Source organism: Rana temporaria, chromosome 3 (genome assembly GCF_905171775.1).
Source record: "Rana temporaria chromosome 3, aRanTem1.1, whole genome shotgun sequence".
Classification (NCBI taxonomy): domain Eukaryota; kingdom Metazoa; phylum Chordata; class Amphibia; order Anura; family Ranidae; genus Rana; species Rana temporaria.
This window is the reverse complement of record NC_053491.1, coordinates 457,148,647-457,176,616: the sequence shown is the minus strand read 5'-3', so window position 1 is coordinate 457,176,616 and position 27,970 is coordinate 457,148,647. Positions and strand designations below refer to the sequence as shown.

The following is a 27,970-nucleotide window of genomic DNA, read 5'->3' as shown; positions in this document are numbered from 1 at the left end:
GAAATCCCGAGAGGAAAAAAGAGAGCTGGTTCTCTTTTTTTTGCCGGTGGATTTTGGCAGTTTTCCCATTGGAAAAACTGCGAGGGAGCATACACACGGCCGAGATTCACGGGCAAAAGCTCTCCTCGCAGTTTTGGCGTCCGAAAACCCAGCCGTGTGTCAAGACATCAAGTTCTTGACTAGGCATTGTAAACGGGAAGCCGGGAACTTCAACCTGCCTACATGTAGTTCTACAGAGGGACAGTGAATGACAAGAGAGGTGAAGTTGCTATATCCTGTGCTTAGTAACTTCCTACATATCTACATACTCTTGTAACACAGCCAAGAGCTAACTTACCCTATCTCTTTATTCAATATATGGTCATTCATTTGGGAACTTGTTGTAGGTGCTGCTCCTCCTGTCCTCTCCTGCCCTCTGGCAGGCGTCACCAGTGTGGTTTCTTGTAAGCCCACAGGGTTGGGCTCCTTCCCCTTGTGTGTGGGGTGGCGGGCGATGACACGATCCCCTGGATTGCTCCACGGTTTCCTGACATTCCTGGCCATGCAACTGTCTACTCCATTTTTAAGGGGTAACTATTTCGCCATGCCATACTTGTATTGTGATGTATAATTATATGTTTTGAATATTTGAAGTTATTTTATGTGTCTCTTAGAGTCAACGATCCCCCTGAAGATGACCACCCTATGGTCGAAACGCGTCGGGATTACATACCTACATACATATGCTATGCAATCTTGTTTTACATTTTGCATGTATGGTAATATTGGAATATGCAGGAATTCATCTGGCCAGACCGTTTTACATGTTTTATTCATTGTAACTTAACTGTGACATTTGACAACTCTCCAATAAATATGTTTTATACCATTTTTCGACAAACAATTCTTCGATCACATTCATATTGCTGTCCAAAGCCCCACTGGGGAAAATTTTCTTTATCAACTTCCTACATATCCTTCCTTCAATACAGGAGACAGTAATGATGTGAAAGTCAGCAGGAGGAACCAGTGTGAGCTGCTGAGGAACCCAGGAGATCCATTTCTTAGGGGACTTCAGAGGAAACAGTTTTTGAAGCAGGAAAGGTAAGTATTTAAGTATTTATACTTTTTCTTTACATGTACATGTTGCCTATAGAACTTTAGAATGGTGAAAGGGTCACTTTAAGCTTAGAGTTCCATCATCACCAGCAGATGTGTTCCAGGATCACCAGGCTACAGCCAAACAGGAGTGCAGGAAACTGATGGAGTGCATAAATGTGTGGATGAAAGCTGAACTGGTCAACAGATGGTAGACTATGATCCCTTTATATACCTCAGGGTGGTTTAACTTTCATTTATTTCAATTGGAGTGTGCCCTTTAAGCAGCCTTGTATGTGTTTCATCCTTTGTGCCCTTAAATGATTGTTGTGACATACAGACCATCAAACGGAGAGGATATTGATGGTGGCCTCTTAATTAAGTAGATGTAGATTCCTAAGATGATGGAAACGATGAACAAGATCCCTATGGTGACTCCACTGCCTATGAATAAGCCAAGCTTGGAGATCCTCCCCGTGCATGCTGAAGATGTGTATATGTAGAGGTCTGTCCTGGAACATCTATGGGATGAGACAATCACTTGTATAATACCGATAATCACATAATTAGGAACAAAACCAATTTTGATAGAGATGGCTGTAGGAATTTTAGCAAGTTTGTGAATTGCTCTTGTAGGGCAAAGCAACAGATTTACTTTAACCATTTGCCGTTGTTTACCCACTCGCTTTTTAAAACAAGCTCTACAGCTGCCCAATCCCTTTTACAATCCCTTTTACAATCCCTTTTACAATAAGCTTCAAACTTTTTCCTAATAACCCTCAGCAGTTTCAAAAGTGGGATCCCATGGAATGCTTTCCACCAGTAGAAGGTAGAAGGTAGTAGGTAGTAGGTAGTAGAAGGTAGTAGAAGGTCTTTCTGTTCGGGATGCCCACTGACCCTTGAAAATGCCATAACTGAACTGGTAAGTAGTCTTTGGACCAGGGTCACCAGTTAACTGAACCAATTAGGTCTGTCTGCCAAATTAACCAGCACTTCCTGTTAAATCCCCGGTTCAGAGCACAACTGGATTTGCTGCTTCTTCTGTCTCCCGCAAAATTGTTTTGTGCAGACCAGAAGGATATTTAGTGATGTGCCAAGATGGACAGTGGCCATCATATTCAATACATGATACAGGATTTCCAAACCACTATTGGGGGGGGGGGGTACTAAAACTGGAGCAAATAAAATGTGTAGAAGCTTTGCATTGCAACTAATCAGCTTCCTTCTTCAGCTTTATCAGTTAAGCTTTGAAAATAAGCTTTGAAAGTTAGAAACTTACTGTTTGCTATGCACAGGTACTCCAGATTCTGTCAGCTCTAGTATTACTAAATACCCCATTATGGATTTTTAAAAGAAAGAGCACAACAGAAATGGCTTCTAAGGCCCCGTACACACGACCGAGTTTCTCGGCAGAATTCAGCCAGAAACTCGATCGGAGCTGAATTCTGCCGAGAAACCCAGCCGTGTGTACACTTTCAGCCGAGGAAGCCGACGAGTTCCTCGTCGAGCCAAATAGAGAACATGTTCTCTATTTCCTCGTTGTTCAATGAGGAAAGTTGGCTCGCCGAGATCCTCGGCGGCTTCACACAGAACTCGATGAGCAAAACGATGAGTTTTGCCCGTCGAGTTCCTCGGACGTGTGTACGGGGCCTAACACTCTGCCTCTAATTAAAATCTGCAGTGGAGGGAGGAACAGGTGGGGGGAGGGGTCACCACCCTAAAACATTCATGGTGTATAAAAATCAGTTTGAGTTATTGAGCTATATAAACAAAAATGTTCATTACAGAAGCTAAGAAGAGAAGTGCATGGAAATCATACAAAAAGGTCTGCTCTGCTCTCTTCCCCCTCCCTCCCTGCCTGTCAGCTCCTGTGTCTGTGCAAGCCATCTCCGCCCCCCCCCACCTCCTCCCGCCAATATAAGTACTAAAGTAAAATTAAAAATATGCCACTTCAGGCCGGTCACGTGACTTCTGGCTGCTCTCCTACTCTGATAAAGGTCTACAACGGGAGGGGCTGAGCGGCCAGAACATCGGTCACGTGACCTACCTGACTGACGTCAGAGGGAGATCTCAGCCTCTCCCACTGTAGCCTGTGGATCGGAGTAGGAGAGCGGCCGGGAGTCACGTGAGCATTCTAAAGATCTCTGAAAAAAGGTACTTAGAGACTTAAGCAGTGCATTATGGCAGGATACAAGAGAGCAGCTGGTAGTGAATTTCATTTTTAAGGTTACAAGCACTTTAAGGTTTGACATGTTGGGCATCTATTTACTCGGTTCAACCTCAGCTTTTATGTTTTGAAACTACCACTATTTTATTCTCTAGCGCAGACTTTCTCAACCTTTTCAACATGGAGGAACCCTTGAAACAACTTTCCGGAACCCCTGCTAAATATTACTATACCTACAACTCACGATACTCTATGTGTAATGGTCAGTGGGATCAGGGCCGTCTTAATAGCATCATGGGCCCCTGAGCAAAGTAATGCTCTGGGGCCCCCACAATGATGACAGGGAAGGTAAACAGACATCAAGTAGGTAAGAGGCAGACTGCCTCCCCTGTGTATCTACCACTCTCAGTGCTATCATGGGGCCCCCAATTTTGGAGGAGCGTTGGGCACAAGGACCAGCTGCTTTGGCAGTGCCCAGGTGTGCCCTCTCATTAAGACAGCCCTGAGTGGGATGATTGCTCCTTACGGTCATTGGGAAGAATTACCCCCTTACAGACAGCTAAAATGTTCAATGATGTGAGTGGGCAGACATTTCTTATTGCTTAAGGAACCCCTAGCAACCTCTAGAGCAGTGGTCATCAACCCTGTCCTCAGGGCCCACTAACAGGCCAGGTTTTATGTATAACCTTGGGGAGATGCAGACTAGAATACTGCAATCACTGAGCAGCAAATTATATCACCTGTGATGTATTTCAGTTATCTTGCAAACTTGGCCTGTTAGTGGGCCCTGAGGATAGGGTTGATGATCACTGCTCTAGAGCATAGGTGTCAAACACAAGGCCCGCAGGCCGAATTTGGCCCTCCAGACCATTTCATGTGGCCCTCACACCGCTCCTGCAGCTGCAGGAGAGCTCCAGCCCTCCTCTGGTCCTCCTCCAGACCCTTACTTTCTGCTTTCCAGCAGCAGCATAATGAAAGAGGGGTGCACTGTGATGTAAGGGAGAGTGGGAGACTCAACTTCTGATAATGAAGTGGCTCTTGACATCTAATGTAAAGGGGAGGGGATGCGCTGGACATCTAATCTTACAGATATAACTGGCCATTTTGAGGGCAATCATAATTCTGATGTGGCCTACGATGAAATTGAGTTAGACACCCCTGCTCTAGAGGGACCCTGGTTGAGAAACCCTGCTCTAGCGTGTCTGCTTTCAGAAAATATATAGGCCCAGATTCACAAAGACTTACGACAGCGTATCTCCAGATACGCCATCGTAAGTCCAAATGGCCGCCGTCGTATCTATGCGCCTGATTCATAGAATCAGTTACGCATAGATTTGGCCAAGATACGAGCGGCGTAAGTCTCCTACGCCGTCGTATCTTGGGTTGCAATAATTACGCTGGCCGCTAGGTAGCGCTTCCTTGATTTCCGCGTTGAATATGTAAATGAGCAAGATACGCCGATTCACGAACGTATGTACGCCCGTCGCAATTAGTTACGCTGTTTACGTAAGACATACGCCGGCGTAAAGATAAAGCATGTCTCTAGGTGGTGCAGCACATGCAAAGTATGGACGTCGGAACAAGCGTATCTTTTTACGTCGTTTGCGTAAGTCGTACGCGAATAGGGCTGTGCGTAAGTTACGTTCACGTCACAGGCATTGAGCCGACGTATCTTTGGGCGTAAATACGACGTGATACTGGGCATGCGCGCGCATGCACCGTTCGTTCGGCCATGCATCTACATGGGGTCAAGCCTCATTTAAATACAACACGCCCCCTACCAGCCTACTTTGAATTACGCGCGCTTACGCCGGCCCATTTACGCTACGCCGCTGTAACTTAGGACGCAAGTGCTTTGTCAATACAGCACTTGCCTCTCTATGTTGCGGCGGCGTAGCGTAAATACGATACGCTACGCCCGCGCAATGTAGTGCGGCCGTACATGAATCTAGGCCATAATGTTTTGGGGTTTTATGTAATCTTCACTCCTGTTTTAACCCTGAATGTAATGAAGAAATGTAATAGGAGAACAGGTCCAGGATAGGTAAAGGTAGTGTCCATGACCCTTGGGAGCCATTTAAAGCCCACTGCCTCCATGAAAGGCAGCAAAAAAAAAAAGAAAACCTAAATTGAGCCCAATGATTCCAATGCATTTCTCTGAAATGGCAATGGTACAGAACCTGTCATTTTCAGTCTATATGTCATAGTTTCCTTCTAATAACAGGAAATCAAAATACTCACAAGCACTGTGGGCCAGAGTTGCCCCATATCTGGCAGGTGCCATCATTACAGTTATGGTACACGGGTGAGGATGGATGGCAGTGAGATACACAGGCCAGACTACCGGCAGAGAACATAGGTGTATAAAACTCTTTGCTACCTTCCGGAACCAGATGCATACAAAGTTCTGTAGACACAAAAGAGCAGTGTTACACCCTAGTGCCTGATATTAACACTGGAACTGTATAGTAGCGATAAATCACATACCTTCCACACTTGGTGGTGGGATGGATGTATACCTGATACTGTTTCCATCCACACAGAAGGGATCTGTGAAAAAGAGAAAAGGTTGATAGTGACTAACATTGGCCCTGGAGTGTAGCTGCTGGGTTGTAGAAGGGACAACATATGTTGGTTCCATGAGGTCAGTAGGGCCCGGTCATGGCTGCTTCCTTCTTCATTCCTAGGCCACCTGGGAACTCGGAAACAGTGTTTTTAATTCATGACAAGTAGGAGTTATTTTCCTACTTGAAATACTAACATGATTTGGTTATGCCAAAATATGCCAATTTCCCATAAGCCCTATGAGGCTTTTAGTTACCCTGTCACATCAGTCCCTGCCCTCAAGGAGCTTACAATATAAGGTCTCTATGGGGTCAATTCACTAAGAGTTAAATAACAGCTAATAAAATGCGGTAAAATGCCGCATGTGGTAACAATTGTGCATGTGTTCAATTCACTTTGAGTTAAATGCCAAATTCGATATTTGTTCGATTTAGCTGTGAGGCCTCGTACACACGACCGAGAATCTCGTCGTAAATCAAATGTTGTTTTTTCTCGACGAGTTTCTTGTCAGGCTTGTCGAGAATCTTGTCAAGCTTTCTTTGCGTACACACTGTCAAGACAAAATCTCGTCGTTCTCAAACGCGGTGACGTACAACACGTGCGACGGCACTATAAAGGGAAAGTTTGATTCCACTGGCGCAACCCTTGGGGCTGCTTTTGCTAATCTCGTGTTACTGCGTGTGAAGTAAAAGTTTGGTGAGAGACGATTCGCGCTTTTCAGTCTGTTACAGCGTGACGAATGTGCTATCTCCATTACGAACGCTACTTTTACCGAAGGTGCGCTCCCGTCTCATACTTTATTCTGAGCATGCGCGGGTTTCTAAGCATACACACGAACGCGTTTCTCGTAAACCAGCCGGACGAGGAACACGACGAGGAAATTGAGACTCCCGACGAGAAAAATTTGTTCTCTTTTTTCTCGTCGAGATCCACGACAGTTTTCTCGACGAAAAACATACACACGACCGTTTTCCTTGGCAAAAAAGCTCTGCCAGCATTTTTCTTGATGGATTTTGTCGAGGAAAACGGTCGTGTGTACGAGGCCATAGGCCTTTAGTAGAGCCCCCCACTGCCCCAAGCACCCACCCCCCCCCCATGTTGAGGGAATGTGGCCTAGTATGGTCTCCCTCATCTCCCATCTTTCCTGGTAGGGTCTGGTATGGATTTTGGAGGGGACCCCACACCATTTTTTTACATTTTTGGCTTGGGGTTCCCTTTAAAATGCATACCAGACCCAAAGGGCCTGGTATGCATTAGGGAAGGGACCCCACATTTTTTCCCCCCTCAGTTTTAACTGTCAGCTTTTTTTAACATTAATTTCCTTTAAAATCTATACCAGACCTAAGGGACCCCACATTTTTTTTCTTTTTCCTGTGGGTTCTCCTTAAAATTCATACCAGACCTGAAGGGCCTGGTATGCATTAGGGGAGGGACCACACGCTGTTTTTTTTCGTCAGTTTTAACTGTCAACTTTTTCTTTTACATTCAGCTGTCAGTGGGGAACCCGCTGACAGCTGATCAGTCATCGGTTATTAAGGACACGGCGGCCGGCTTCCCTGCATGCTCCTTAGCAACCAGCTATTTGTCAACAAGCAACGTTGGGGTCCCCTCGACCATACTCTGTTTTTTGACAAATACCGCAGGTGATACCACTACCGACACCCTGGTGGTAAATATTGCATGTTCTTTTACTCTCTGGTTCATTTGTGAATTGGAATGAAGAGTTTTTAAAGTGATATTTACCGGCACATTTTTTCTGGTAAATACTGCATAATCATTTTATATATATTTTTATGAATTGGACTTAATTTACCACATGCAATAATTTATGCAAATGAGTAACATGATACCCTTATTGCATGCCTTACAGCTTAGTGAATTGACCCCTAGCTCACATGTTTAAATACACATGCTAGTGCCAATGTAGACAGGAACCAATTAAAGGCTACGTCCAACCATCATCATTGAATATGTCTTAAGCTGGCCATGCATGGATCGAAATGAGATCCATGTACAGCCAGCAGTTCCTGTACCTGTTAATGAGAAGTTGATCAATAGACTTGGCTTGTTGGGAAATTCTCACTTGATCAGTTCATGCAGCCAATATGCTGCAGTGCTGATCAGTATATTCTGATGGCGGGGGAGTCCTGCTGTCAAAATACAATGACACAGCAGGGAGGATTCCCTCATCCACATCGAATGTTTGGATAGGGGAATTGGGTTAGTTTTTTTTTGTTCGATTTGCTGGCTGAACAAAAAAAAAACCTCACCCACGTATGGCCAGCTTTAGGGACCTTATAGTGACCCTGTCACTTGGAAAAACAAAGCCCAGCCTGTAACAGAACACAAAGGAGCCTATTTATTAAAGTGGTAGTAAACGTCATGCTTTTTTTTTTTGCGCAAACGCATATACGTGAAAATGCGCAAAAATACATACGGTGTTTCCCCAAAATAAGACTTACCCTGAAAATAAGACCTAGCATTATTTTCCAGGAGGGCCGCAATATAAGCCCTACCCCCGAAAATAAGCCCTACTGTGTCTTTTGTTGCCAAAATTAATATAAGACGTTGGGCTTATTTTCGGGGAAACACAGTAAAAAAACATCTGAAAAAGTAGATGCTCAAACAGGAGTATCATGTAAAAGAGGCCTAAAGAAGAAACAAAAAACAAAAAAAAAATGAGCATAACACTGCCACCTACTGATAAAGAGATGAATTGTCACGCCGGTGTAACACTTACTGGCTGTAGATGTGCAGTTAGAGAGTTCCAATAGATGTATCACCATTTCAAGTACCCGGTTGTACTGCTGTGTAATGTTCAGATCAGGCTTGTATTCTATTTCCACAAAGATTTCATGACTTACAATGACGCTGCCCTCCCTGTCACAGAAAAAGTAATTTGTCATGACCGTGATATTCATTGGAAAGATTGGTTAGCAGAGTGTCTGAGTTTTCCTAACAGAGTTAGTGCCCTGTAATCAAGCCTTTGCAAAAATAAGTAATGGAGTCTCACCTCCTACGGTTGTACGTTCTTAAAAATGCGCCTTGCCTGACCTAAACCATTTATAAGATAACAAACATGGCTGAAGTGCAGGGACCTAACTGTATAAGTGAAATGTAACTGTAGATCTATGTGGGTAGAATAGTGTGGCTAACACGTTGGGATCTATTTATAAAAAACTAGCTGTAAAATGCCCCCAGCCACCGCAAAGCATGGATTTCCTATGCGTTAGCTCCATCTAGTGGCCATAATGCAGTATTTTTCTGAAATACCACAATCAAAAAAGTACCACATTATGTTCACTGTTCTGTTTCACATGCCATTTATGCACTCATTTTGATTCTTATACCCATTCTGTCCAGGCAGTACGGCCTCCTGCTGACTTAACACTTCCACAGGCAGCTTAATTCTTTAATAAGACACAGAAGTTGAACCCAACAAAATTTTACTTTGATTGTTACTAAACTCAGGACCCTGCATTCACTATAAAAATCTGGACAAAGTGTTGTATATGGAGAACCAACATGGGTATACCATTGTTGGTTCTCCATATACAACTCTTTGTCCAGATTTTTGGCTTTACTTACTTCCAGTTGTGGAGGTTTCCCCTTCTATTGAGACAAATTGGTTTAAACCGTGACATGGATTTTGCAGCTTGGATAAGAGCTCCAATTTTTAGACACAATGCAGGGGATTAACCCCTTAGGTTCCACAGTGAGTATAACAAGCATGCTTTACTGCATATACAGACTGATTTTACTGTTGTGGGTTTTGTAGCATTATTAGCTATTGCAGTGCACATGATGTGTTTTTCCAGTCTTTTAAAGTGTAAACAGACAATGACTTCCATAAGCCCTGTGTCTGCAAATAACTAACATTGACTGGGGAACATGGAAGAAACAGGGAGGGTCTAACACTAGATCTGAACTAACTAGCACTAAACAGGTGGGGAGGGTAGAGGGACAAACCAAAACCACATAATAAACAAATTGTAGAATCCCAAAACCACCACTAGATGTCAGCACACTTCTTAACAATAATATCCTGATGTAGTTCAAAACAGCACATACAAGTGGGACAGAACAACCACTAGATGTAGCTGATGATCAGAACAACCACTAGATGTAGCTGATGATCAGAACAACCACTAGATGGAGCTGACGATCAGAACAACCACTGGATGGAGCTGACGATCAGAACAACCACTGGATGGAGCTGGCGATCAGAACAACCACTGGATGGAGCTGGCGATCAGAACAACCACTAGATGGAGCTGGCAATCAGAACAACCACTAGATGGAGCTGGCGATCAGAACAACCACTAGATGGAGCTGGCGATCAGAACAACCACTAGAATGCATTAAGGTGAAAAAACAAATGGCAGTGACCGCCCCCCCCCCCCCATTTTACTTACCTGAGCCCTGTAATTTCCCACAGCGGGGACGCGCTGTTCCTTTGCACGGGGGTTCTCGGCTCTTGATTGGATAGACTGATAGCAGCGCAGCCATTGGCTCCCGCTGCTGTCAATCAAATCCAATGACGCGGGCAGCGGGGGGCGGGCCCGAGTCATACATTTGCCCAAGGCCCGCTACAAGACCAAAGGAGAACAAAGATTTTCAGTCCAAGGACCTCGACTGTGGAACGCATTACCAACCAATATCCGAACGGAAGTGAATCACCAGGCCTTTAGGAAAAAACTCAAAACCCATCTCTTCTGAAGGCTAAATAAAAGGAAATGGATACCAAGCGCCTTGAGGCGATTCAGTTCGCATTTGTAGCGCTATATAAGTTATTCACTCACTCATGGCTGCCGAATGATGGACTCGGGAGCCCGCTTGCAAGGTAACCCCCAAGGGGGGCAACGCTTCTCCTAGGGGGTTATCTAATGCAGAGAGGAGCCGCGAGAGCTGCCAAGGGACCCCAGAAGACGGTGTTCGGGGCCACTCTGTGCAATACTAACTGCACAGTGGAGGTAAGTACCGTGTTTCCCCGAAAATAAGCCCGGGTCTTATATTAATTTTGGCAACAAAAGACACAGTAGGGCTTATTTTCGGGGTAGGTCTTACCATGTAATATGCGGTCTTCTCTCCCCCTCTCCCTCCCTGCCTGTCAGGAATCCCCAGTATGAACTGAGTTAAAATGCTTGTAAAATCCTATAATCCACTCTAATACAGTAGTATATAATGTACAATGTGTACGTTTCTGTAATATAATTGTGCCAAATACATTTGTTATAGCGCCGCTCTGCGCTTCTGTTACCTGCCGGAGCTCTTTTCACCGCAATTATATTACAGAAACACACACATTGTACATTATATACTACTGTAATAGAGTGGATTATAGGATTTTACAAACATTTTTAACTAGGGCTTATTTTCGGGGGGTAGGTCTTATATTGCAGCCCTCCTGGAAAATAACGCTAGGTCTTATTTTCAGGGTAGGCCTTATTTTTGGGGAAACAGGGTATGACATGTTTGTTATTTTTTATAATCAAAGCTTTAAAATCACTTTAAGGGGATCATTTGCTGAGGTATTCCCAGTGTTAATTTATTTATGAATAGATTATTATAATTTTCTGCTAGGAAGATCGGAATTTCCCAGTTGTTCTGACAATTCACTTTTATTGTAGTGTACCGCAAGCCTCTGCTAATCATCCATGTTTTATTATTGCAAACACACCTGATTCCTTGAATGCCAACACCTTTATAGCCAGGAATGGTATAATAGACTGAGCTCATCTGAAGAGAGAAGAAAATTAATCATATCACCGAATAGGTATGAATAGAATTTCTAGGCAGAGCTTATCGTATAACAGCCATAAACCATAAAAATAGCTCTTATCTGTCACTGCATTTTGTTGCTGTAACATAAAAGCTAAAGTAACTCATACATAATGAAATAAGTTGTGATGAGAATCTTGACTGCCGATCTTTCTGGCTTGTATTAACCCCTTAGCGCTGGCTGCTGCTGGTTCTTTAAGGGGTTTGCTATGCTGGGGGCAGGGCTTCATGGCCATATGACTGCTGTGATTGGCTGTCACGACGGTCACATGATGGGAAAGAGGCCCATGATCCAAGGAGCAGCTTCAGACTTTCCTTGAGTCGCCGGTCACTGTGTCGGGAGTGTGCAAGGTGCATGCTCTCGGCACAGCACTGTCAGCGCTATTGTACGCAAATATGCGGCTGCTCGGTGCCAAGCCTTAGCCATCCGTTGTGTGTGCTGGGCGCCAAGAGGTTAAACCCAGCCAATAATATTCCCTAAACCACTTAACACCTACCCGCCTGGCCTATAACAAAATGTCAGCCGGGCGGTGGCTTTATCATCCTGACTGGACGTCATATGACGTCCTGTCAGAAAGCGCTGAACAGCGGTGCGATCTGTCACTGGCTGTGTCCAGCAGACACAGCTAACGACTGATCAGTGTACAGGCTCGCTGCGGGTATCATGTGATTGCTGTGACCAATCAGCAGGTCACATGAAAGTTGTAAACATTGGATGGCTTCCTATCATGCTATCCATTGTGTACAATTGTGTTGCTAGCTTTGATTGGTCAATGTGATTACGTGGTACAGACAGGGCCAATCACAGCCCATCTGTACCATGTAATTAGCTTTGACCAATCATAGCAAGCTAAAATGCTGTTTTTTATTTTCCTTGCATGACCCACTCAGATCTACAGTGACTTTAAGTTCAAAATCCTGATCACTTTCCCAGAGTAGTGCAATGTTACAATGGTAAAAGTATATTTCTCTGGTCACAGTGTGTTTAAAAAAAAAATTGTAAAAAAAAAAGATAGAAAAAATAATAAAAAAAAAGGGCCAGATCCTCAAAAGAGATACGGCGGAGTAACTGCTGTTACTCCGTCGTATCCCTGGTCCTAACTATGGAACTGATCCACAGACTCAGTTTCCCATAGTTAGGACGAAGATCCGACATGTGTAATTGAATTACACTGTCGGATCTTAAGGATGCAATTCTAGGCCGGCCGCTAGGTGGCGAGGCCATTGCGGCCGGCGTAGAATATGCAAATGAGCAGTTACGGCGATCCACGAACGCTCCGACGGGCCCGTCGCTCTAAATCTACGTCGTTTACGTTGAGTTCCGCCGCGTAAAACTAGGGCTAAGCCCTAGTTGTCTTAAGCCATGTTAAGTATGGCCGTCGTTCCCGCGTCAAATTTTAAATTCTACGTCGTTTGCGTAAGACGTCCGTGAATGGTGCTGGACGCCATTTACGTTAACGTCTAAGCAAATGACGTCGGAGCGACGTCAGTTAGCGCAATGCACGTCGGGTAATTTACCCGACGGAGCATGCGCAGTACGTCCGGCGCGGGAGCGCGCCTAATTTAAATGGGACTCGCCCATTTGAATAGGAACACCTTGCGCCGGACGGATTTAAGTTACAGCGCCGCAAAATTCCAGGTAAGTGCTTTGTGGATCGGCACCTAACTTGGGAATTTTGCGGCGGAGTAACTTAAATCCGAAAAGTTACGTTGCGCCGCGGCTTTGTGGATAACCCCCAAAGTGATTACTTTTTCGTACTGTCACCAGTCAGTGTCCCAGATCACAGCCACACCGGTTACATGATGATGCTGTACTGCACTAGTGACAGTATGTAAAAAAAAAAAAAAATGTCAATCTTTTTTTAAATTTCTTAATTTTCCAAAACATTATGACAAAAAATAACAACTTCAAAAAACTCTCCATGCCTCTTACTAAATACCTTGGACTGTACTTTCCAAAAAGGGGTCATTTGGGGGTATTTGTACTGTCCTGACAGTTTAGGGCTTCAAGAAATGAGATTTACCTAAGAAATGTAGCAGAATAAATTGTAGGCTAAATGTATTTATTTGCAATAAAGAAACGAAGAAAAACAAGTTTAATAAATAAAATACATATTTAAATTTATTTAGCAAAAAAAAAAAAAAAACAGTGGCAATTAAATACCGCCAAAAGAAAGCTCTAGTTATGTGAACAAAATTCTGCAAATTTTATTTGGGTACAGCGTTGCATGACTGCGCAATTGTGATTCAAAGTGTGACAGTGCTGAAAGCTGAAAATTGGCCTGGGCAGGAAGGGGTAAAAGTGCCCGGTATTAAAGTGATTAAAGACCGGAATGTTAAACCCCTTCCCTGCCCAGGCCATATTTCAGCTTTCAGTGCTGTCACGCTTTGAATGACAATTACTCAGCCATGCCATGCTGCACCCAAATAAATTTAATATAATGATTTTGGGACAAATAGAGCTTTCTTTTGCTGGTGTTTAATCACCATTGGGTCTTTAGTTTTTTATTTTACAACAAAGAAAAAAATCATTGACAGCTCTAACGAGCAGGGCTCTCTGATTCCAATTTTTTTTTTAAAGTGTATTGTATTTGTACTGTCTACCCTCATGTTGTAAAGTGCTGCGTAAACTGTCTGCGCTATATAAATCCTGTATAATAATAATTTAAATAAAAAGTTTCTTAGTTTTTGCTATAACATTTTTAAATAAATGATCTTTCTTCTTTCTTCATAACTTTAAGCCAAAATGTATTCTGCTACATTTCTTTGATAAACATAACCCAACATAACCCAAAGCTGTGTATATTTTTTACTTTCTGCAAAAGTTATAGAGTCTACAGTCTATGGTATATATATTTGAAAATGTATCAATTCTAAAGTACTAATGGCCTATCTTATTTTTTGAGGCCCTAAAATGCCAGGACAGTACAAATACCCCCCAAATTACTTTTTGGAACGTAGACAATCCAAGGTTTTTAGTAAGAGGCACGGCAAGTTTTTCAAAGTTGTTTTTTGTATTTTGTCAAAATATTTTGGTAAATAAAGAAAGTAAATCAATTTTTTTTTTAGTTCACAGAGTTTTCATTTTAACATTATTTCTTACACACATCATAGACATACTTAAAATTACACCCCAAAACACATTTTCATACTCCTCCCGAGTATGGGGAAAGCCTAGCCACATAGAGAGGCCCAAAATCCAAGGAGCACCTTTGGGTTTTCTAGTATGGGGATGCCATATGTATAAGACTTTTTCACAGCCTCTACACATAGAGAGGCCCACAATCCAAGGAGAACCTTCAGGCTTTCTAGGAACATAAAATACACATCTCATTTCCTGACTACCTATGACATTTTTGGAGGCCCTGGAGCACCAGGACAGTAGAAACACCCACACAATGACCACATTTTAGAAAGAAAATGACCCAAGGTATTTTACAGAGACATTTAAATATTTCATGTCAAGCCATAGATTTTTAGAAAATGAAGAAAGGAAATGAAAATGTATCTTTTAATTTTTTTACACACAGCTGTCAATTAATAGGACATTTCTTACATTTTGACGGGTGTTTTAATTCATCTCCACTCTATCCAAAACTAAAAAACCTTTTTTAGCAAAAGATAACTTACCTCCAATTTGAAATCTGATTCAAAATGTTTAAATTCCTCACTTGTTGTATCCATCAGATTCTCTGTGAAATTTAAGTTGGTGAACCTAACTTCTACATTCACCTGGGCTGGAATGCTAGTTCCTAAGAGAACAGAATGTTAAATGGCTTTAATTGATTAACACTGACACCAAGTACGCATGCGCATGGAAGCCGCCAGTCACGGCACGCCCTCCTATAGAGACGGCACGATCGCCGTTTCTAAAGTGTGCCTGCGTTGTTGTCTACAGCGCATGCGCCATAGACATGGGCGCCCATCATTATTGTAAAAGTTTAGGACAGGTATATGCAATTAGCGGACATCCAGCTGTTGCAGAACTACAAATCCCATGAGGCATAGCAAGACTCTGACAGCCACAACCATGACACCCAAAGGCAGAGGCATGATGGGACTTGTAGTTTTACAACAGCTGGAGGTCCGCTAATTGCATATCCCTGGTTTAGGAGTATTTCGAGCACCTACAGGTAAGCCGTAATCTAGGCATACCTGTAGGTAAAAGTTTAAAATAATCACATTTGATGCACAATCAAATATCCTCTTTTTGACACTCTACAAAGACCACTTATATATTTGTATTATACTGAGTTCCCCAATTTACAGGTAATAGGTTGTGGTCAACGCATTGATGGTAAGCCCATTGATCTCAGCATAGTGGTCACAATTATTTTAAGACATCGTATGATTACTGCAATCTAAGGTTACTCTCATTTCCACAGGGAAAAGGTTATTGATTTACTTCTATAAGGGTCTAAAGTGTAGAGAGGTCCAGGATATAGTGTTGTCCTTGTCCCGTCACAAGATGGTAGTGTTGGAGGAGGCCTTCTCTTTTCCTAACCGGAATGACTTATAGTGTGATGGTGCTGGACCCATAGAAGGGAGGCTTGGTTCTGATTGATATACAATGGAGTGCACTTTTCTTCAAAGGAGCTGATAGGTAATGGAGGTATAGGCGCTGATTTACTAAAACTGAAGAGTCCAAATTCTGATTCAGCTCTGCAAAGAAGCCAATCAGCTTCCATTTTTCTTTTGTGAAAGCTTAATTGAAGAAGATTTGGACTCCTGTGATGAAATAAATATACTTGGAATCCTAGACCTTTGGTGTCAAACTTTTGTTCTCCCTTCACCTTCTAGGACTTTAGTGGTGTCTGTATTTATGGATAATGTGAGATTTACCATTACTTCCTTAACCCCTTCACGCCGACCGTACGCAAATTTGCGTTCATGGCTTGAAGGGGTTATATCAGGATGATTCCTGCAGCTGCAGGCATCACCCTGGTACCATTTTTTGAAGTGAGTGGCTCTTTAGTGATAAAAACTGATGTGGCTAAAAGTCGCTCAGCTGTTATCCTAAAGGAGCGCAAGGGGACATCCCTCCCGCCGCCTTCCGCCGCTCTTCCCGGGCCTCCCGTCCCACCGGGAGACCCGAGCCACCAGCTGGTGCATCCACTGGCTAGGCTGGGACCTGAACAAAAGGCGGATTCGGCTCTGATCGGGTCTCTGATGTAAAATCCAGGAAGCAAAGTCACAACCTCACTTCCTGTTTACTCAGCTGCCAATGGCGCAGATGTTAAAAAAAGCACAGTATTCAGAATCGCCAATTTTGCTCATCTGAACACTTTTCAGTGAAAATAAGGGACCGGGGGTCTTTTAGGTGTTCACATTCCTTGTGACAGCAATAAAAGTGATCAGATTAATTAAAATAAAATAAATAATAAAAAAAAGTTTTTAAAGCGCCCACGTCCCTGCGTGCTGGCGCAGCAAAAAAAAACAAAAAACGAATAAGTAAGTCATGCCCGCAAATGTAAACAGTGTTCAAATCACACATGTGAGGTATCACCATGATCGTCAGCATGAGAGCAATAATTCTAGTACCATACCTTCTCTGTAACTCTAACCTGGTAACCGTCACATTTTTTTAAAGTGTCGCCTATGGAGATTTTTAGGTACCGTAGTTTGTTGCCATTCCGCGAGTTTGTGCAATTTCAAAGTATGACATGTTATTTAATTAGTCGGCGTAACATAATCTTTCACATTATACAAAAAATTGGGCTAACTTTACTGTTTGTTTGTTTTTTTTAATTTATGAAAGTGTATATATATATATATATATATATATATATATATATATAATGTTTGGGGGTCCTAAGTAATTTTCTAGCAAAAAATACTGATTTTAACTTGTAAGCAACAAATTTCAACATTAGGCTTAGGCGTGAAAGGGTTGAGAAGGGTCAGACAGAAGGAGAAGAAAAATCCCTTTTCGGGGAACACATGTGGGGTATGGGCAATTAAACCCTGGATCTTGCTGGCATCTCCTACACAGTTCCTGTGTAATAAGTGATCTTTGCACATGTATTATTTAAGCATACAGCAATAATGCAGCCTATGGGTGGTTAGGATGTAAGCAGCTATTGCCATGTAACATCCTCCAGTGATAGGATACAAATAGCCATACCTCCCAACTTTTGGAGATGGGAATGAGGGACACCTATCAGCAAAATATGCAGGCATAGGACACACCCCTTGCCACTCCCACTTAAAGGAGAATTGTACAGAAAAACAAAATTGGTTAAACCCACAAGGGCTTTTTTATACCACTACTATTCCTTTATATTGGCTTTTGGAATTTACAAATGCAGCAATTTAGAATTTGGATGAAAAGTTTAGCACTGAAAAACACTTTTGATAGATAAATAGTGCATTTTATATACAACTATATAGATCAGACCAAAATGAGGGACGGATGAGGAGGAAAGAAGGACAGAGGGCCTTTGTTCCAAATCAGGGACAATTGGGAGCTATGGATAGCTATGGCTGCCTATTGTCCTCCTATGCAGGCCTGGCCCAGGACATTGTGTTACCTGGGTCCAAGAATAAAATGCTGCCCCCCCCAAAAACAAATCGATATTGTGATAATTACATTTTAATTAATCAGGATTTACATGCAACAGCACCTTGTCTATATGATGGGGCACTGTAGTTGCACTGATGGCACACAGGATCGTGCCAGCTCACGCTGCTGCTGTGTTTCTCTCTCCTCTCCTAGCACCGCAGCATCGCGAGATGAACCGGAAATGACACTGCTTTGATTACAAGTGATCACTCCGTCATTGGATGCAGTGATCAAGTGGTAAAAGGCCGCTGCCAATGGCCCTTTATCCTGATCCGTGATGTTCTGAGTCCTGCATGTAGCCTGGTATTGTTCACTCGTCCCCTCTCTTTCCTGATCTGCCTGCTGCATGCTTGTATAACGTTCTGGTATGGATTTTGGGGGCCTATAAAAAAAATTAGGTGTGGGGTTCCCCTCAAATCCATACTAGACCTAAGGGGCTGTTTTTTTTTTTGCCTGATGGCTCATCAGTTGGTAAGGACGTGGCAGCCGGCTTCCTGGCCCTCTCCTTAGCTACCAGATATACACAGTGTATTAAAGTGGGAACCCCCAATCCCCCGGAAAATTCATAAAAAATGCAACACTTGTGCTTTGCGTTTCTGGTGCGGCTCCATTGAAGTCTATTACACAACCCTTTCCAAAAACACACCGGCTGAAAAATGCATAGATGTGAACGTGTACTAGGGTTGCACCGATACTACTATCAGTATCGGTGCCGATACTGAGTATTTGCACAAGTATCCGTACCCTGAAAATAAGACCTAGCATTATTTTCCAGGAGGGCTGCAATATAAACCCTACCCTGAAAATAAGCCCTAGATTAAAATGCTTGTAAAATCCTATAATCCACTCTATTACAGTAGTATATAATGTACAATGTGTGTGTTTCTGTAATATAATTGTGGGGAAGAGAGCTCCGGCGGATAACAGAAGTGCACAGCAACGCTATAACAAAGGTATTTGGCACAGGTTTATTACAGAAACACACACATTGTACATTATATAATACTGTAATAGAGTGGATTATAGGATTTTACAAGCATTTTAACTCAGTTCACACTGGGGATTCCTGTCAGGCAGGGAGAGAGAGGAGGAGAGAAGACGGCACATTACATGGTAAGACCTACACCGAAAATAAGCCCTACTGTGTCTTTTGTTGCCAAAATTAATATATGACCCGGGCTTACTTTCGGGGAAACACGGTAGTAATGCAGACAAATTCCCACACATTTCTTTTGCATACAAAGACCACTAAGACTTACCTATTATAATCATATCTGAGACAAACTCACAAAAAATCCCAAAGAAATTTTCCTGGCAGATACATTTGATCCCATCATAGTAGCCACCATTTTGACATTGTACTAAGTAAAAAAAACAAAACAAAAAAAAACACAAATGACTTATGTATCATGGTTAAAGTAGATTTAAGCTCTAAATAGATAATATTTAGTGTATCAGAAACAATTGCCACATACAACATATTTTTAAATCATAAAGTATTGCCTTTAGTATTTTTGCTCCAATTTGCATTTCAGTGCTGCTGTGCTGATGTGTTCAAGACTCTTCCAGACGTTTCCTGTCTACATGCACTTGCTCCAGCATTAGCTACACATCATTGATCTGGCTCCCTGATAGTGACAGTGGTAAAGCGTTACAGGACAATGTATTTTGGTATGCAGAAATCAGCATGGATTAATGAAGAATCGTTCTTGCCAAACCAATCTATTAACCTTCTATGAGTTGCCATGTAGAAAAAGAAAGGCCCGTAGACGTGGTGTATCTGGTTTTGGCAAAAGCATTTGACCGAGTTCCCCATAAACGTTTACTGTACAAAATAAGGTCCGTTGGCATGGACCATAGGGTGAGTACATGAATTGAAAACTGTCTACAAGGGCGAGTTCAGAGGGTGGTGATAAATGGGGAGTACTCGGAATGGTCCGGGGTGGGAAGTCGGGTCCCCCGTGGTTCTGTACTGGGACCAATCCTATTTAATTTATTTATAAACGACTTGGAGGATGGGATAAACAGTTCAATCTCTGTATTTGTGGACAATACTAAGCTAAGCAGGGCATTAAACTGGAGGTTCACCCTATAAAACATTTCTAACACTATACTATATCCAGCCCAGTTCTGCAAAAAAAATGACACTGACCTTTTTTTTCCCCCTGTAGATATCGTTTAGCCATAGAATTCACAGCGGCTTCCGGGTAGGGAATCCCGCGGGAGTGGGCGTTCCTAGTGACATGCCAATTGATTGAAATGCTAAACAACGGCGCACACAGCGCGTCACGACTTCCCGAAAGAAGCTCGGGTCGGCTCGGCTCTATTCGGCGCCGGTGGAAAATGAAAAAGGACCTGGGGGTCCTAGTAGGGTGACCACATTTCCAACCCCCCCCCCTTCCCAAAAATCAGCTTGTGCTGTAACGAATCACAGCACAGTGATTAAATGATAAAGAAGTGGGATTTATGATGTCTCCAATCACAAGCAGGGGGTGGGGACTGTGCTCCTCCAGGCATTCCCGGCCAGGACAAGTACCGTCAGTGAGTAAAGCCGTGATGTGGCGGCCTTTTTTGGGGGCATCAGATTGGCCCAGGGGTGGCTGTGTCAGTTTCATTCCGGGACACTGTATTGTCCTGGAATGAAGGTGCCCGGAACAGACCTGCAAAATGCGGAACTGTCCCGGCAATCCGGAAAACGTGGTCATCCTAGGTCCTAGTAGATGATAGCAGCAGATTGGCATTGTTGAGCCTAACAAAGCAAACAGAATATTGGCATGTATTAAAAAGGGGATTAACTTCAGAGATAAAATGATAATTCTCCCGCTCTACAAGACTCTGGTACGGCTGCACCTGGAGTATGCCGTCCAATTCTGGGCACCAGTCCTCAGGGAGGATGTGCTGGAACTGGAGAGAATCCAGAGAAGGGCAACAAAGCTAATAAAGGGACCTGAGGATCTTAGTTATAAAGAAAGGTTACGAGCACTGAACTTATTCTCTCTGCAGAAAAGACGCTTATGAGGGGACATGATTTTAATGTACAAATATCTTACTGGTGACCCCACAATAGGGATAAAGCTTTTTTGCAAAAGGAAATTTAATAAAACACGCATCCATTCTCTAAAATTAGAAGAAAAGCGGTTTAGCCTTAAACTGCGTAGAGGGTTCTTTACTGTAATTCCGCGTACACACGATCGGTTATTTATCCATCGGTGAAAAAACTAGGAACTCGTTTAAAAATTATCTGATGGTTAAAAAAATGATAGAAAAAAACGATCGTCTGTGGGCACGTCCATCGGTTAAAAATCCACGCATGCTCAGAATCAAGTCGACGCACACTCGGAAGCATTGAACTTAATTTTTTTCAGCACGTCATAGTGTTTTACGTCACCGCGTTCTGACACGATCGTTTTTTTAACTGATGGTGTGCAGGCAAGACTGATGAAAGTCAGCTTCATCGGATATCTGATGAAAAAATGCATCAGACCGTTTTCATCGGATGAGCCGATCGTGTGTACAGGGCATTAGAGTGGTAAGGATGTGGAAGGTTAGCATTAAATAAACATGGGAAATAATCAGATACAGATCATCACTTATAAACTTTGGGCCAGATCCAGAGAGAATTGGATACGCTACGCCGCCGTACCCTACCTGGCGGAATTTCGAATCCTCAACGATTTTGCGCCGTAAGTTACGGCGGCGTAGTGTATTTCTGGCGGCGGAATTCAAATCGGCGACCAGGGGGCGGGTTTCATTTAAATGAAGCGCGTCACCGCGCCGAATGAACTGCGCATGCGTCGTCCAGAAATTTCCCGCCATGCTTTGCGCGAAATGACGTCGCAACAACGTCATTTTTTTAACTTAGACGTGAGTTATATTCATCCCTATTCACGGACGACTTACGCAAAAAAAAAAAAAATCAAATTTCGATGCGGGAACGACGGCCATACTTAACATGGCAAGTCTATCTATACGCCGCAAAATACCAGCTTTAACTATACGCAGGAAAAAGCAGACTACAGACGACGTTAGAAAATGCGACGGCCGCGCGTACGTTCGTGGATCGTCGTAAATCGCTAATTTGCATATCCGACGCGGAAAACGACGCAAACTCCACCCAGCGGGCGCCGAAGTATTGCATCTAAGATCCGAAGGCGTACAAAGCCGTACGCCTGTCGGATCTTACCCAAATGCCGTTGTATCTTGGTTTGAGGATTAAAACTAAAGATATGACGCGGGAAATTTGAAAGTACGCCGGCGCATCAGTAGATACGCCGGCGTACTTGCTCTGTGAACCGGGCCTTTAATGCTAAACCATGAGTATAGCTATTTGTTGCCAGACCTTTTTGCAAATTACTTAAAACCCTGTAAATAGTATACAGTATAAATATTTGAAAGCATTGGGCCTGTAAGCTAGAAAGATGGTGGCTATAATCCTTCTGTCATACTGTATATGAGAAAAATGTTTTTCAAACCTATAATTTCAGTTAAAATACAATAAAGTTAATTTTAGTGCACATAATCTTATCTGTTTTTGTAAAATATGTTAAAAATAGACTTTTGAATATATTATATTATGTCAAGCCTAAAAGTTACATGTATCATCGAAATTGCAAAAAATTTTGATACCCATCTTTGCAGCTGACCAGGATATTTTTTAGCTTACCGTATTTATCGGCGTATAACACGCACTTTTTTCCCTTTAAAATCAGGGGAAAATTGTGGGTGCTTGTTATACGCCGATTCCCTCTGTCTCTGAGCGCCGCCGACATAGACCGAGCTGAGCCAAGTGTACTGTGTACTCGGCTAGGCTCGGCTACACTCCGCTCGCAGTCACGCCCTGTCCCGCCTCCTAGCTTTTATGTCCCGCCATTGGACTGCTGTGGTGTCCGTCATACGAGCCGGGCCAAGGGGCGGGACTGGGCAGGACTGCGAGAGGAGCCGAATACACAGGAAATCCAGCTCTGTATAGCTCGGCTGAGGCGCTAAATTTAAAAATACATAATGCTGCAATTTTGGGCAAGGTGCAGATGGACACTTATAAGGCTGGATGGACTCTCTGCAAGGCTGCTGATGAATGCTGGGCAAGACAGCAGATGGACACTGATAAGGTTGCGTTGATTGGCATTTAAAATGTAAGTATTTTTCCTTAAACTTCCCTCCTAAACATTTTTTTCCTTAAACTTCCCTTCTAAGCTTGGGGTGCGTGTTATATGCGGTATACGGTATATTACATAACTGGCTGTTAAATTTTAACACATTTTAGTTTCTCTTAAAGTGGAGTTCCACCCATAAATATAACATTACATCAGTAGTTTTAAAAAAAAATCATTAGTCCTTTAAGAATTTTTTTTTTTTTTTAGATGCCTTCAAAGTGTTGTTGCTAGGCAGAATAGTTAATCTTCCCTCTTCCTGCACCTAGGTGCTTAAGCTTCCTAACCTACATCGCACAGACTCCTGGGAATGTAGTGGGTGTAACTTTCCAGGAGTCTGTGCACTCCCCATTATCGAAGAATCATGAGACTTGGACAGTACAGGTGCTGAAACCTGATCTGAAACCTATTAAACTGCTTGTGCAGCACTGAGCATGTGTGAGATCTCCAAGGCTGAAATCCAGGAAGTCATACAGTCTGGCTTCATGATGCCCACACTTAAGATGGCCCCAGTCAATTTCTATTTTATAAAGTGTCTAAATGCTGTAACAACCTAACAAAACGGACCTTAGTTTACAGACTAACTTTACTAGAATACATTAAGCTTGTGTATTACAGGGGTATTTATATTTAAAAAGTGAAATTGTGGCCGGAACTCCGCTTTAAAACATATTTAAAAGAACAGGCTTCCAAAAATTGTTTTTTTCTGTATAGGTGTAATCTGGTGGGCCTAAACACTTTTGGCTTCTTGTACCTCTAGGATGCCCTCCCCACCCTAGTTCCTTGCTCTCCTTCTGCCCACTAAGTTTTGAGCAATATCACCAATCTTTAACTAATCTCACTGCTCATGTTGACTTATCCGTGATAAAAAATACAAAAGGAAAGTGTGACTCCATTGTAATTGTTATTACAAATGTTCAGGCAGAGAAGGGAGAAAAGGATGCCTGAGAAACACAAGAAGCCATATGGATGATACCTCTCCATCGTGTTCCTAAACATGTAAAAAAAAATTGAGTGAAAAAACTCTTCATATGTGAAAGAACCCCTTACCTGGTTCTGGATTCCAAGTTGTACTTGTGGTGGTGGAAGTAGTTATTACTGTAGTTGTATCTATTCTGGCCGTGGTAGTGGGTGTAGTGGTTGTGAACATTGGGGTAGTAGTGGGTGCAGTGGTTGTGAACATTGTGGTAGCAGAGGGTGTAGTGGTTGTGAACATTGGGGTAGTAGTGGGTGTAGTGGTTGTGAACATTGTGGTAGCAGAGGGTGTAGTGGTTGTGACCATTGTGTTGGTAGTTGGTGTAGTGGTTGTGACCATTGTAATGGTAGTTGGTGTAGTGGCTGTTAACATTGTGTTGGTCCTGAGTGTAGTGGTTGTAAACATTGTGTTGGTCCTGGGTGTAGTGGTTGTGAACATTGTGTTGGTCGTGGGTGTAGTGCTTGTGAACATTGTGGTGATCGTGGGTGCAGTGGTTGTGAACATTGCGGTAGTAGTGGGTGTAGTGGTTGTGAACATTGTGGTAGTAGTGGGTGCCCTGGTTGTGAACATTGGGGTAGTAGGGGGTGCAGTGGTTGTGAACATTGTGGTAGTAATGGGTGCAGTGGTTGTGAACATTGTGGTAGTAATGGGTGCAGTGGTTGTGAACATTGGGGTAGTAGTGGGTGCAGTGGTTGTGAACATTGTGGTAGTAATGGGTGCAGTGGTTGTGAACATTGCAGTGGTAGTGGGTGCAGTGGTTGTGAACATTGCAGTGGTAGTGGGTGCAGTGGTTGTGAACATTGTGTTGGTAGTGGGTGCAGTGGTTGTGAACTTTGCAGTGGTAGTGGGTGCATTGGTTGTGAACATTGCGTTGGTAGTGGGTGCAGTTGTTGTGAACATTGAGGTGGTAGTGGGTGTGAACATTACGTTGGTAGTGGGTGCAGTGGTTGTGAACATTGTGATAGTAGTAGGAGGTGCTGTGGTTGTAAACATTGTGGTGGCAGTTGGTGTAGTGGTTGTGAACATTGTGGTGGCAGTTGGTGTAGTGGTTGTGAACATTATGGTGGCAGTTGGTGTAGTGTTTGTGAACATTGTGGTGGTAGTAGATGGTGCTGTGGTTGGGAACATTGTGGTGGTAGGGGGTGTAGTGGTGGTGAAAGTGGTACTAGTAGTTGGAGGTGTTGTAAGTTTTGTGGTGGTGGAAAGTTCTGTAGTTGAAAGTGTGGGTATAATAGATGTAGTGGTGATTTCTGTGGCTGTTAGGAATGCCATCTGGGCTTTGCAATCTGGTGAAGAGGAATTTACTTGCATTGTACCACATGAAGTGCCTGCTCCCCCTGCAGATGCTGGAAGAGAAAATAGATATGATTAATTATACAATATGCAGTAAATACTGACACTAACCAATCACGATTAGAAATGAGGATGTAATGTCAAATATGGTCATTTAGCATTTAGCGCCATAGTAAAATGACGTCCTGTGTTGGAAGTGGAATACCGGGGTTATGGCTGCACCAATATGCCATAACCCCGATATTGTTTTTTTTTCAGCTGGCTAAAAGTGATCCCAGTGGCTGATTAGCTGCTTGATCACTTTTTTGGTTCCCCCCCCCCACCCCTCCCGCCACTTTCCTGTGATTCTCAGGCTTACCTGGATGATCGGTAGTGGAACTGATCCTACAGTTGCAACGGCTGACCACAGAGATTGGCTGAGGACAGGTGGCCTTAGCTAAACTCTATGGTTTAAAAGGACACAAGCAACGTCATGACATCACTTCCAGTTCCAGTCCGATGTAAACAATTAATAATTTTTATAGCAAAGCATTAGATCAATAATTTTGATCTAAAGCTTTCCATTGTAGAGGAGAAATGTGGGGTCATATGAACCCCAAATGTCTTCACAAAGAGGACCCTTCATGCTGTATTGTTATCGAAAGAGATGTTTACATAAAGAGCCCAGCCCCCCTGTTTGCACGCAGTGGCAAAGGCATACATAGGTCATGCCCACATATGTAAACAGTGTTTGCACCACACATGTGAGGTATTGTCACAAACGTTGGAGCAAGATCAATCTTCCTCTAGCACTAGACCTTCTCTGTAACTCTAAACTGGTAACTTGTGGACATTTTTAAAACGTTGCCTATGGAGATTTTAAGTACTGTAGTTTGGTGCCAATCCACGAGCGTGCCCAATTTTAAAGCATGAAATGTTGGGTATCTATTTACTCGGAGTGACATCATCTTACAAAATTACATAATATACAAAAAATATACATATACTGCATATAAAAAGGTTTACAAATCAATACACTTGTTATTCTCCTTTCTTCTGTTAATATTTAATAAAATCTTATTACAAAAAAAAAGAAGAAAAAAAAAAAACAGATACCAAACCACTCTAGTTTCCCCACAATGCTCAGCATTAACTAATGCTCTTTGCATTAACTTAGTTATGCACATAAGTTCATTTTAGTTTTCCTGCAAATATTGCGTTTCCTATATCTGTGGTAGGAATGCTTTAGCTCCATTTACCAACATTTGTCTGGGCTAAAGCATTTTTAGTTGAGAGGCCACAAAAGGTACTTATTTGGATCATTCCTGAATTAGCCAATGTAATATTACACATATGATTAAAATGATATTTAGAAATGCAATGTCATAACTCTATGAACTGACCCCATTTTGGCTAACTGGCCACTTACCTGCTGCTAGAATAAGTAGATAGAGGATAGCAGTGTTGAGCACCATTTTCCCATCACTTGCTCCGCTCACGCAGGAATCTTCTGTAGTTTTCAGTCACCCAGAATGTGTTCTCCAAAGATAATCCACAAAGTCAGTAATAAATATGATTTACATGGGTTATAAATGTAATACAATATATGCAAATATGAGCTCAAAGGACCAATAATTTGTTTTCTTGCTCAGGTAACAAAGGAAAGGCTTAAAGTTCAAACTTCTGGATTTTTTAGGAGGAAGTCAGTAAAAATGTTCAAGCTGCCATAAAAAGTTGGTGGTCAGGAATTCACCTTAAACTAACGCTGAACCCCAAACACATACGAATTACAAATTGTTACATCCTGATTTAACTATCAGCTGATTTGTATTTCTTCCATTCAGTCCTGAGGTTTACACAGCCTTGCTGGAAAGCACAGCCAGGTGGATGGCATACAGTGGTTTTCTTCTCTCCATTTCCAGCCTGGGTGGGGCCTCTGTTGGCCCCCCCCTACTTTTGTCCCTGTCTCCTAAATATGAAAGCTGGAGATGCCACTTTGACTAGACCAGCCTTTCTGACCCTTTTCAACATGGAGGCACCCTTGAAACAGTGGCGTAACATGAAATGAGTGGGCCCGTGTGCAAGATAAAAAGTGGGCCCTAGGGATTGCTAAAAAGAAAGTGTTGCGTGTAGCGCATCATGGCAAAATGTGGGCATGGCTTGAATTGCACTAAATATTGGGCATGGCTTAAATGGGTGTGGTTTAATAGAGTCTGAGATGACTTACATAGTGCAGAATGCAATAATATTAAGTAGGGAATTTACAGTGCGGAGTGTACAGCGGTGGGTAGTATGTGCAGGAGAGGAGTGTGGAGTGTACGGTGGTGGGTAGTATGTGCAGGAGAGGAGTGTGGAGTGTAGGGTGGTGGGTAGTATGTGCAGGAGAGGAGTGTGGAGTGTAGGGTGGTGGGTAGTATGTG

General features: G+C 42.8%; 1 protein-coding gene across 1 annotated transcript; it reads right to left on the bottom strand.

Moving 5' to 3' along the window:
- Nucleotides 1–88: 88 nt before the first annotated feature.
- On the bottom strand, nucleotides 89–27,096 carry LOC120933475 (mucin-2-like). Its single transcript, XM_040346706.1, has 9 exons — nucleotides 26,980–27,096; nucleotides 24,353–25,624; nucleotides 19,412–19,513; nucleotides 15,221–15,342; nucleotides 11,490–11,548; nucleotides 8,550–8,689; nucleotides 5,732–5,794; nucleotides 5,486–5,651; nucleotides 89–1,598 (listed from the first exon to the last, which is right to left on the bottom strand). Exons 1-9 carry the CDS (start codon nucleotides 27,023–27,025, stop codon nucleotides 1,394–1,396), a joined length of 2,175 nt encoding a protein of 724 aa, XP_040202640.1. The 5' UTR covers nucleotides 27,026–27,096; the 3' UTR covers nucleotides 89–1,393.
- Nucleotides 27,097–27,970: the final 874 nt, after the last annotated feature.

Excerpts from the sequence above, each read along its gene's own strand:
- LOC120933475 (XM_040346706.1), bottom strand. The coding sequence starts at position 27,025 with ATGGTGCTCAACACTGCTATCCTCTATCTACTTATTCTAGCAGCAG. Across the intron at positions 15,343-19,411 it reads CTCAGATATGATTATAATAG|GAACTAGCATTCCAGCCCAG; the intron begins GTAAGTCTTAGT and ends CTGTTCTCTTAG. Across the intron at positions 5,652-5,731 it reads CCCACCACCAAGTGTGGAAG|AACTTTGTATGCATCTGGTT; the intron begins GTATGTGATTTA and ends TTGTGTCTACAG.